General features: G+C 35.7%; 1 protein-coding gene across 1 annotated transcript; it reads right to left on the bottom strand.

Moving 5' to 3' along the window:
- Positions 1 to 1,804: 1,804 nt before the first annotated feature.
- LOC113771623 (probable disease resistance protein At1g62630) lies at positions 1,805 to 10,562 on the bottom strand (the record flags this gene model as incomplete). The annotated part of the gene is made up of 5 exons (XM_027316196.1): positions 10,428 to 10,562; positions 10,194 to 10,249; positions 9,329 to 9,579; positions 9,086 to 9,141; positions 1,805 to 5,620 (listed from the first exon to the last, which is right to left on the bottom strand). A coding segment is annotated over exon 5 (3,813 nt), but the record flags the coding sequence as incomplete, so codon positions are not given.
- Between the last annotated feature and the right edge of the window lie 1,846 nt (positions 10,563 to 12,408).

Here is a 12,408-nt window from a genome sequence, read left to right as displayed (position 1 = left end):
GCTCCATTGACAATTTTGTTCAAGAATTGTGCAAGTTCTGACATAATTTTTTTACAAATTAATGATAGCAGTTTAATTTACAGTTCAATGCAACAATTCTTCTAACTTAGATTAGTTTAGAGAGACGGAGAAACGAAAGTTTTGTAATTTACACTTGGAGCACATGATGCAGAAAAACATAGTAAGTAATTTTGGCAACTAGTGGCCATCTCGGAGGACTTTTGAAAAATTTTTGAAAAATAATATTCTTCTCTATGCGTTTCGTTGGCTATTCTTAATTAGTTGATTGAGATTGACATTCTATCATACTGATTATTGTAGGAAGTATTTAAGGTGAAATTGGAGCATTAAAAGTTACATTAAAGAAAAGTTAGTGCTTATTCATTAAAATTTTGCTACATCATTACTCCACATCATGATCCTACATACTGTTAACTAAGACGCCGAAAAAAAAAAGAGAAAAATTTAGCGTGTAATTTTGAAATGTTAATTGAGCAATAGAGGCTCACATGTTAATGCAGGTTTTGGCTGCCTGATCTTGCATCTTTCTCACATGAACCTTTCCAGAAATTGTTTACTATAACAAATTCCTACATCATTGTTAATTGGACAAGGAGAGGACAAGGAGAATGTATTTGGCAGATACCTGACAAAAGCAGTTTTCGTACCCTTTTTTTCAATAACTCAACAGAACGGTTGACTACATCAAATTTGAGTACCATCCCGTATTCCCTGACCTGCCATTTTGGCACTTGCATTTTTTCAGAGCATAATGGAAATGTATCAAGGAATAGTCACAAAAATCTGTATCACTGCTCCAGTTACAATCAAGTATAGAAAAAACATCATCTAGGTAGGAATAGAAAGCTACACATGATGAAAAACAGCAACTGTAATACAGCTAAGGAAGAAGTATGCACTGAAATGAAATTTGGCGCTGGTGGACAAGGCTTCAATTAACACCTCTCTTGCAGCAGCAGTTTTGTGGCTACCTGACAAACAACACTTGATTAGTATAAGTTAGAAACAAAAAGCAAACTCATCCATGATACTAACGCAAGTACATTACATTGTAATTCTACTTCCTTCCTTCCAACTTATTGTGGCTCTCAATATGAAATTTGGAATTTAAACATTTGCAAACATATACACCCTGTAACATACGTAGAGAGCATCTTCAACAGCAAGAAATGAAAAAATGAAAAAAACATAGAGATCAGCTCATTTATAGAATAAATTAATAAAGACACTAAATTTAGAAACAAACAAGGAGGAGGAAAGAGATAGAACATAAAATATTTAAATTCATAGAAATTAGAAAAAATTAAAAAATATTAAAAAGCTGTATGCAGCAGATTGTATGGATGAATATAAGAAATGGCGCAGTTCGTAGTTCAGCATTATAGGGAAGGTTGTCAGCAGAAGAAAACTTGAGCCTCACTAGAAATAGGAGAAAGACAGAGAACATGCAATAGCTTAAAATGAAATAAGAAAATGACATAAAGAAATTTATAACGACGTTGAACTCAAAAATAAATAAGAAAGAAAGAGAAACTAATGTACTTAAATCTATTTTCCCATCAGAACAACTCAAAAGGTGTTAGCAGTTCCGCACCTCAAGATAGTTAAAAAAAAAACCTTGAGCTCAATACGGAAAGTATTAATATTGATTCCTACACAATAGCAAATTCTATGCTAGTGGAGAAGTAGATCATTTTGGGGGGAAAAAAAACCTCAAAGAAAGGGGAGAAAACACGTACATGAGAACCAGTTAGGATTTTGATCAAACAAGTGGTCTTCGCCAAGCCCACCGGCACCGATCTATGGTAAAAAATGGGCCGAGGGCTTTTTTGGCACACAGATTGTCCCACTCTAATGATTCCCACCATTCTTTATCTCCCCTGATTTTACGAAGAGTGCTAGGAAGAGATGGTGGTCCGTCGATGGTGGAAAGAAACGAAGGCAGCTTCTTTATATTTGGACAATTAAATATTGCAATCTCCTCAATTGATTCGTAGATCATGGCTGCCTTGCAAATGTTCTTCAGTTGTGGCAGCTTATCCAGACTCAACCTCCATAATTTCGGAAGGGTGACATTGGCGGTGGCTCCTTCACTTGAAGTCAATTGGGTGCCTTCTCCTCCTCCTTGTCCTACTCCATTGCCATCTGCTGCTATCTCCTCCAGTCCTTCACAATCTTCAACGTATAATTCTTCAAGATTTTGAAGGCTCTGCAGCAACTGCACCGTGAATAGCTGCTTCGTGTTGTGACATTTAGAAATGCTCAATTCTTTGAGGGAAGAAAAGGTGCCAGCTGGAAGCAAATATGGTGGTCCGTCGATGGTGGAAAGAAACGAAGGCAGCCTCTTTAAATTTGGACAATTAAATATTTCAATATCCTCAATTGAATCGCAGATCATGGCTGCCTTGCAAATGTTCTTCAGTTGTGGCAGGTTATCCAGACGCAACCGCCTTAATTTTGGAAGGATGACAGTGGCGGTGGCTCCTTCACTTGAAGTCAATTGGGTGCCTTCTCCTCCTCCTTGTCCTACTCCATTGCCATCTGCTGCTATCTCCTCCAGTCCTTCACAATCTTCAACGTATAATTCTTCAAGATTTTGAAGGCTCTGCAGCAACTGCACCGTGAATAGCTGCTTCGTGTTGTGACATTTAGAAATGCTCAATTCTTTGAGGGAAGAAAAGGTGCCAGCTGGAAGCAAATATGGTGGTCCGTCGATGGTGGAAAGAAACGAAGGCAGCCTCTTTAAATTTGGACAATTAAATATTGCAATAACCTCAATTGATTCGTAGATCATGGCTGCCTTGCAAATGCTCTTCAGTTGTGGCAGCTGATTCAGATGCAACCTCCGTAATTTCGGAAGGGTGACAGTGGCGGTGGCTCCTTCACTTGAAGTCAATTGGGTGCCTTCTCCTCCTCCTTGTCCTACTCCATTGCCATCTGCTGCTATCTCCTCCAGTCCTTTACAATCTTTAACTGTTAATGTTTCAAGATTTTGAAGGTTCTGCAGCAACTGCACTGTGAATAGCTGCTTCATGTTGTGACATCCAGAAATGCTCAATTCTTTGAGGGAAGAAAAGGTGCCAGCTGGAAGCAAATATGATGGTTCTGATTCTCCGTAAAAAAGACCAACCAGATTTGGCAACCTCCTGAGGCTTAGCGCTTCGAGATGACAGAGTGGACTAAAAGACGAGACTTCCAACTGATGACGTGGAGAAGCAGAGGACAATTGCCAGAGGAACTCTATTCCAACCAAATCCTTAATATGCAATTCAGATAAGTGGCTTAAATTTATAAAATTCTTAAAAACATCTGACAAGCACCTAATGCCCATGCCCTCACAATCCTCGATTCTCAGACGTTCCATATCATCTGGCAGATTGTTCGATCCTCTACCAAGCTTACACTGATGGAAATGCAATTGTTGCTGGTCCTCATAATGATCCAATTTATAAAACGGACCCTCAGTTGAGATGTCATTGATATAAACAGTATAGTATTTTGGCCACCGAGTAATTTTATAGAAGTTCGTTAAAGACAAATATCCTGTATAACTTTTTAATTGGTTCAACACTTCTGGATCATTAACTTGTATCATACTGTAGGGTGGCAATAATAGCCATTGAAGACGGTAAAATTGGAAAAATGTCCCTTTTGGTATTATCTTTTGTCTTACAGCCTGACAACGGTGCAAATTAAGCCTTTCGAGATTGACCAGTGACTCCCAGCCTTCAGGAAAATCCTCAATCTCAGTTCCGGATAGATCCAAATCCCTCAACTGCTTGAGCTTTCCCAGTGGTGGCACAAATCGGAGGCGTCTACAATCCCCCAAAATCAGGGCAGTGAGATTCACCAAGTCTGAAACAGAATTAGGCAGCTCTGTTATACCATAGCACCAAGATAGATTCAAAACTTTAAGTCCACACATGTGCTGAAAGAATGAATCTGGGATTTCTTTTATGGAAACCCGAGAAAGAAGCAAGGTTGAGAGCTTAGGACAATTAGGTGACCAGGCTGGTGGAATTTCTATTTTTATATATTGAAATCTATCTGAATAGAAGGAGACTGCATGGAGATCTTGTGTCCACTTTTCTTGTTCCAGTGTTGTTACTTTTGAATTTCCCTTTCCCATGCTTTTCACCAAGAATCGCGGTACATCAACTCTGCTGCTCTCTGGTTTGGAGTTTCCATGCGTTGTGATCCTTAATGCCATGTCTCTGACCAAATCATGCATCTTCACACGGTCATCCCCTTCGAAATCTGTAGTTTTTTCTAGCAAGCAAACTCTAATCAGTTTGTTTAATATTGTGTGACCTTGATCAAATTCTTCTGACCATGATTCCCGTTTTGACATCAGCTCTGCCCCAATAAACAGGTCTATTAGTTCCTCTCTTCTTATTTTCCGATCTTCCGGATAAAGACAGCAATACAAGAAGCAATTCTTTTCACATTTATTTAGGCGATTGAAACTCCATTCCAGGATGCGAAACACCTTTTCTTCCATCTCATCGTTCCCTCCAGCTTTCAAGTCTACCAATGCATTTCTCCACTCATGGATGTCGGTCACACCTATCATGCTCCCAGCCATTACGACAATACCAAGAGGCAAACCACCACACCTTTTCGCAACGGACTTGGCAGTATCTTTCAAACCTCCGTCAAGCACGGTCTCGCTGCCAAGTGTACGCTCGAACAAACCCCAAGCTTCCTCTGTGTCCAAAGTTTTCAATTCAAATTTGCTTTGGCATCGCATGCGGTTGCACACTTCTAATGAGCGTGTAGTCAAAATCAGTCTGCAATTTCTTGCACCAATCCCTAAGCTGTTTAAACGAAATTCTTCCCAAACATCATCCAATATGAGCACTACCATTTCCTCCATTTTCTCGAATTTGTCACCCAACTTACGTGCCCTCTCTTTTTCATCATCCTCGTGTGACAGATCAAGCCCTAAGCGTTTAGCAACGTCACCTTGCAGCCCTTTGATGGTAAAATCTTGGGAGACAGAAACCCAATAAACCCTTAAGGATTGAGTATTCTCAAGGAGGTGATCATGGATGTGTTCCGCCAATGTAGTCTTGCCAACGCCACCCATCCCCCAGATCCCAATCCTTAAGATCTCATTGGTGTCCAACCACGCCGTGATTGTTTTCAGACCTTTGCGAAACATTTCTCCAAATAATTCTGTTATCTCTCGCGGCTCACCTCTGCTCTCAGAAGCCTCAAGGCAAAGCTCACCAAAATGATCACTATCACTTTGCCCCATCAGTTGCTCTACAATCTCGTCCATTTTCTCCACTCTTTTCCCACTGCTAATTGCATTTTCTAGAAATCCACCCTCTTGTATGCTCGTTTTCAATGCAACGAATTCATTCTCTATTTTGGCTACCTCATCAAACCAATTCTCAACCTCCCTTTTCCTTTTCTTAGTACCTGATCTTTCTGCAACTTTCACTTTCGACTCGAAGTCAATTTTCCTGTTGCGTAATCTTTGCAACTTCGTTTCGAGCGACCTTAGATTATCAACCAAATAGAAATACTTACTTCCTCTGTCGAATGCCAAATTCCCAAGTGCCTCCATTAATTTTCCAGTGAGCTCCATTACCTATCAATTGACAAGAAAATCTCTAAAAATTCAGTTATCAACCAATTAAAGACCTCATAGAATTCAAGAATATATCAAACTTGGTCTGCACGTTGCTTAATAAAGTTCATAACACAATATTTATGCAACTATAAGCTCATCTATGATTCTTCCCATTGGCAAAAATACAATATTTACTACAATATGTGGAGAAATATCAATGTGGAGTAAATTGCATGAAAACCCACTTCATTAGTGTTTCAAATAGATTACTAAGGTAGTTTGTTTTTCTTTTCTATCGATTTTTAAATTTTGAGTGTATCAAATCAAAAAATTTAAATGAAATAGGTAACAAGAGTGTACCCTAATAAACTGTCAGGATAATTATGTCTCAAATACATTATTTTAAAAAAGGAGAAGGAGGATGTTAATAAACATGGAGTGCTCTAATAAAGTGCTCTAATACCTTCCCATTAGACAGGGAAGAAGAGCACATAAGCACGTAGTCATCCAATTAGGTGGACTTAATTAAATATGTTAATAAATGAATCCGGATCCGGTTCTAGACTCGACAAGGTCCGATGAATTTGAATATCAATTTACTCTTAAATACCCATCGTGTACGTAGATCCAATTTTGATGATTTTGAGATCCCGATTTGGATCAGCTCATTCTGCCCAAGAATCGGCCCCACTACAGCCCTTTGTTTAGATCCAGGAAAACCATAAGGTCCTATTACTAGCCAATTTCATATTACTCTACAAATTTGCAAACGTATAATTAATTTAGGTACATCAAACGTATAATCACTTTCGATTTTCAAGCTTTTGACCATTATCTCATTAATATGTCAGACGAATTTTTGCTAATTGACTATTCTATTTTTCCTATTAATATTACTCTATTTCATTTGGCCCTTGAAGACATTTTTAAACTCAAAAATTTTCTTGTTCTTTTTAGAGAACTGTATATCTGAATTAATCAGGGAGAAGGGGATCTTCATGATCGTTGATTATAAAGTATAACATCATGGTAAGCTCTGGAATTTAGCAAGCTAGTAGTCCAAACATTCATCTTCTCTAAAGAATTGATAACAAAACTTTTGCACCTACAATAATATCCGAATTTCTTGCCAAAAAATGTCAATTATATAAAAAGCTTGAAGAGAGCACTCTATGTATTGAAAGGGCGAAAAAAAAGTGATCAAGATTTTTGGGCCTTAGAAATCTAAATATACAACTACAAAAATTTACAAAATCAAGGTTGAATGTGATATCATTGTAACTTGAAATGAGAATAAGTTATCTTCAAGAAGTTGAGAACTACAAAACTATGCCAAAATATAAAAGTTTGTATTATATTTCGATCATTGCACCATTGATTTTGTGGTGTAAATTTATCCCACTTGATGCGGCTAACTTTTTTTTTAAAAGTGCATGATTCATCTGTTTAAAAAATTTCATCATGTTCTTTGTTTGTCCCAAAACAAAAAAGATAAGAAGAGCTATGCACGAAAACCTACTTCATTAGCCTTTGGATTAGATACCTTGTGTAATTTTTTATTTCATTAATTTTAAGGGAAAATCGTCCAAAACGTCCCTCACATTTTGTAAAATGACTTTTTTCGTCCCTCACTTTTAAAAGTGTAATTTTATATCCCTTACATATTCACATCGGTCAAATTTAGTCCCTAACTAGGTTTCCGATCATTTTTTGGCCGGAATCCATCATGTGCAAGGCACGTGATCATTTTTAAAGGGTAAATTTGTCAAATTATATTTTACATAATCTGATCTATAGTCCTCCACATTTTATAAAATAAATTTTTTCGTCCCTCACATTTTATAAAATGATTTTTTTCATCCCTCACATTTCACAAAATGAATTTCTTCATCCCTCACATTTCAAAAAATGAATTTTTTATTTCTCACTAATTATGTATGTGAGGGAAACCTAAAAAAAATGTGTGAATACATTTTATTTAAACACATGTATATGTCTATTTGATTTTGCTTAATAATACGAATAGCATAAATATATGTACGTGTCTATTTGATTTTACTTAACAATACGAATACCATTTATTATACGTGATCATTTGATTTCATCTGGTATTAGCTAGTAAATAATCTTGCATTCATTGTCAAGTTGGCCAATAAAGCTATTTTCGGTCAAAATACAATAAGAGTATGCAAATTAAGGTTCTATTGGTAAATATTAGTCATAATTATACAAAAAGAGAAGATAGCCCACAAGTTGGGCCCAATTACATACATGTGTTTATGCTATTATTATTAAGCAAAATCAAATAGACATATACATGTGTTTAAAAAAATGTATTCACACACATAATTAGTGAGAAATGAAAAATTCATTTTTTGAAATGTGAGGGATAGAGAAATTCATTTTGTGAAATGTGAGGGATAAAAAAAATCATTTTATAAAATGTGAGGGACGAAAAAATTTATTTTATAAAATGTGGAGGACTATAGATCAGATTATGTAAAATATAATTTGACAACTTTACCCTTCAAAAATGATCACGTGCCTTGCACATGATGGATTCCGGCCAAAAAATGATCGGAAACCTAGTTAGGGACTAAATTTGTCCGATGTGAATTTGTAAGGGATATAAAATTACACTTTTAAAAGTGAGGGATGAAAAAAGTTATTTTACAAAATGTGAAGGACGTTTTGGACGATTTTTCCTAATTTTAATTTTGAGTACATCAAATTAAAGATCTAAACGAAATAGGTAATAGGAGCTGTACTCTAAAAAATGACAGGATAAAAATGGCTCAAACACTTTTTTTTCTCCAAAAAAAGAAGAAGAAGAAAATGTCTCAAAACATCCTACTTAGATAAAAATATGTCAACAATTTTGCTTTTTCTTTTTTTTTTTTTTGCTTTTTTGAAAAAAAATTGAAAGGAAGGATGCTACAGTACTACAGTAGACTACTCTCCTCATTTCATACGCACATAAAACTCATAACGTGCTCTAAAACATTTAATTTGGTAGAAAGAAGTAGTCCAATTATGCTGATTCAATTATGCATTTTAGTAAATGAAACTGATATGCAACTTTTTTTTATAACAAAAAAATTGATATGCATCTGGTGTAAGAAAATTTTTATAAAAATTCAAGATTTTATGCAAAAGCTTATAAATTATAAGATTAAGGCCAAAATCCGAATATGTTTCCACACTCAACAGGATCAATTTACTCCTATAGATCCATCCTGTCCCCGGATCTAGTTTTGGTAGTATTAGTTAGGTCCAGGTTTGGATCATCTCATTCTGTCCTTTGTTACAAATTCTTGCCAAGAACTGTCGATTGTGTAAAAAGCTTGAACAAAGCACTCCGTGTGTTGAAAGAAGAACAAGTGACCAAGATGTTTGGCCCTCACAAATCTAACCATAACATGATGAAATGAGAAACAACTACAAAAATTTACAGTTTCAAGATCAAGTTTGATATTATTGTACCTTGAAATCAAGACAAGTTTTCTTGAAAACTTGAAGAAGTTGAGAACCGCTAGATCCTGTCAAAAAACAAAATGTTGTATTTTAGTTCGGTCTCGCTTTCGGGACTATAATAGTTGAGTTTTGATGAATGAATTATAATTGAATCAAGATGTTGGTGCCAAGCAAAGCTATCAGTATAACATGGTGAAATAAGAGAAGAACTCCAACAGTTACTAAATTCCCACGGATATGATCTCATTATACCTGAAACTGACTAGAAAACTTGAGGAAGCTAAAAACCTTGAGACTCTGCCAAGATTAGGTGTTATGATTGTTGAGTGTTGAGGAACGGATGGTATAAGTTGAACTAACAGCAGAGCAGACCACCAATGGCCCTCGTGAAGGAAGTTCCGGGAGTGTCCAAGGAAAGCTAGTGGAATTGTATTTGATCAAATACCTCGACTATCAACCAATTTGTCTTTGCCTACCTTGCAAAGCATGAGATGCAACTCTGGCTACAAGTTAGGAATCCAAACGATTACACTTATAGATATATCCAAAGAATTGCACATATTTTTAAATCCAAAAAGTATATTGCAAAACTCTTGAGAGTTGCATCTACTTAAATACCCTTGATTCCCATGGTATGTATATGTGTATTTATCCTTTTGCTTATACCATAAAATTGACACCAAAACTTGGATTTTGACTTAGATTCAACAAGATCTAATTGTATGGATCCCAAAAAAAAAATTGATGATTGGGAAGATTGAATTAATACATTCACACAGAAGAATATGTTTGGGCTAATATATAAATATAAATAAATAAATACACACACACACACACACACACACACATATATATATATATATATATATCATTACGGCCTAGATCCAGCCCACATACAGGCTCTGTTCACATTTTATCTTCTCCAAGTTAATAAGAATTTGCAACTATGATAAAATTCAATTTTCTTGCCCCAAAAATTCAATTTGCAACTATGATAAAAATCCATGTTGAAACAAAAGGAAGTAATCTGTGATTTTTATGCCTCGAAAAGCCATATATAACATGAAGGCAGTGAGAAAAAACTTCAATATTAAGATGGAGTATGATATCCTTTTACCTTACAATCTTGGACAACCAAAATTTTGGCCAAGTTATCTTGAAGACGCTGAGACCCTGCCAATACACAAAAGTGTGTATTATGTTTCCGTTAGTTTCACTACTAAGAAGCAGCTCCAAAAATATTGCAACAATTGAACTAAGATTTTTGTTCCAAGTAAAGCAATTATGTACTTGATGAAATAAGAAACAACTCTCACAATTACGAAATTGTGATGGTATGATCTCACTGTACCTGAAAGTCTTGAGACTGCCAAAGGTATGTACTTTTTTTCTGTTTTTCTTTTGATTTTCTACGAGTATGATTGTTGAGTATTGAGGAATCAATGATAAAAGTTGAACTAATGGGAGACCATGAGTGATTTAAAGAGTTGAGCATTACAATATGTAAGTCAAGGTCTTCCTCCCCATTTCATATGCAAAAAGTCAAAAGATTAATAGTTTTGCCACAATGTTGGTATAATTGATTGTTTTTATGGATTTTTTTTTTGTTATGCTTTTATGACACAGGATTTGGACAATTTTGCTATTGTTGGTATGAATAATCTTTTATATCGACTGTTGTTTTTGTTATAATTGCTATTTTTGTTATAGGCAACACTCCTATGTGTTGTTTTTAGGAAATTTATAAATGGGGTAACGGCTATTATTCACATATTATAAAAAAAGAAAATTTTTGTTGCAAGCTAAATTACAAATTAACCCTTATGTGCATATAAGGGCAATTGTATGTGCACATATATCATACGTGCATATTTGAATGTATATTTACACGTATCAATAAACACAATTTTATTCAGTAAGATCCACATTGCTATGAGGGTAATTTAGTTATTTAACAATAAAATTAATAGTTGCTTTACTTCGTAAGTAATAACCCATGCCCCAGTTACAAATTTTGTAAAATTTACAACCTACTTAGAGATTGTTAATATTCCTATACTTTTTTTTTTAATATTCCCAAATTATTTTGACGACATCATACTATTCTGCTCGATCATGCCATATTGCCATTTTGATGACTTAATGAAAGCTCCTTAAGGAAGTAGGGGACATTTCCAGGAAATGGTGCGGCAAAGACTTTGATGACTAAAGGGAAGAATTTCGGTCACAACATAAGGTTTTAGCTTAATGATTAAGGTTTTAGATTAATTCCAGATGATTTGCTTTTCACTTTTCATCATTGCATGGACAACTAAAAGCGACAACAGTCCATTATTAATAGCGGGTCACCACCGAAAGGGAAAAGACTTCGCCGTTCACGTTGACGACAACGACATTGTCGAGAGGAAAAATCCATGAAGTTGAAGGGAGGCTTGAAGTGGGGAGCCCTCGCCTGTCCTCATCTGTCTCTACCCATCTACCGTGGCCGTAGGGGCCATTTCTATTTTTATTTTTTTATTTGACTTTATTTATAGATGCATAATATTGTCATTGGGCTTCGATTCGATCGAGTAGTCACTATCAAGTCTTGGTAATAAAGAAGATCAATAATTCAAACTTTATCACCCACCAAATCGGACGTTACTGAAATATGGTAGAGAGTTTTTTACCATTTCCTTTTTCTTTACCATTTCCTTTTAATGGTTGAGGACTATGGTCACAATTCACAAGAAATATTACCGAACTGTTATTATCTGAATAACACGTCTCTGTTGCGAAAGCATAGAGTCCTTTACCGCTTGCCAAGCACTAGATTGTGCTGCCTGCTTTGATTTCGTAATGTGATTCCTAACTTCTATAACTTCCGTCGTGTGAAAATATCCACAATGAGAATCTCATTTTCATGTAGCTATTTTCTCAAAGTTTCAACAGAAGTTAGTGGAACAAGAATCAAATAGTTCCTGAGGGTCATATTGTCTGAAATTTATACTTACCTATCACTGTTCAATCAATACCAATCTTTGGCTTTTCTTTACCCAAAAAATGCTCCATTCGTTGGGATCAATCAGGGTTATTCTTTGAGTGCAAGTTACTTAGCACAATCGCGGGCTCATTTTCTGCCTTTTCATTCATTGCAGGACTGCACATCAGCTTGTTGATGCCTGCTTCAATTTTTGCCATCTCGATTAGTTTCTGATATTTCGCAGCAGAAGTCAAACCACAGAACTAAGGTAGAGTAAATGGTGGAAATTTTCAACCTAGGTAAAATTAATTAGTCAAAGAAGAAGCAGTGTCCTTTGCAAGAGGACCTACCGGTTCAGTTCTTCAAGTAA

This window comes from Coffea eugenioides, chromosome 5 (genome assembly GCF_003713205.1).
Source record: "Coffea eugenioides isolate CCC68of chromosome 5, Ceug_1.0, whole genome shotgun sequence".
NCBI classification, from domain to species: domain Eukaryota; kingdom Viridiplantae; phylum Streptophyta; class Magnoliopsida; order Gentianales; family Rubiaceae; genus Coffea; species Coffea eugenioides.
Note: the sequence above shows the minus strand (reverse complement) of the source record. Positions and strands in the feature narration are given on the sequence as shown.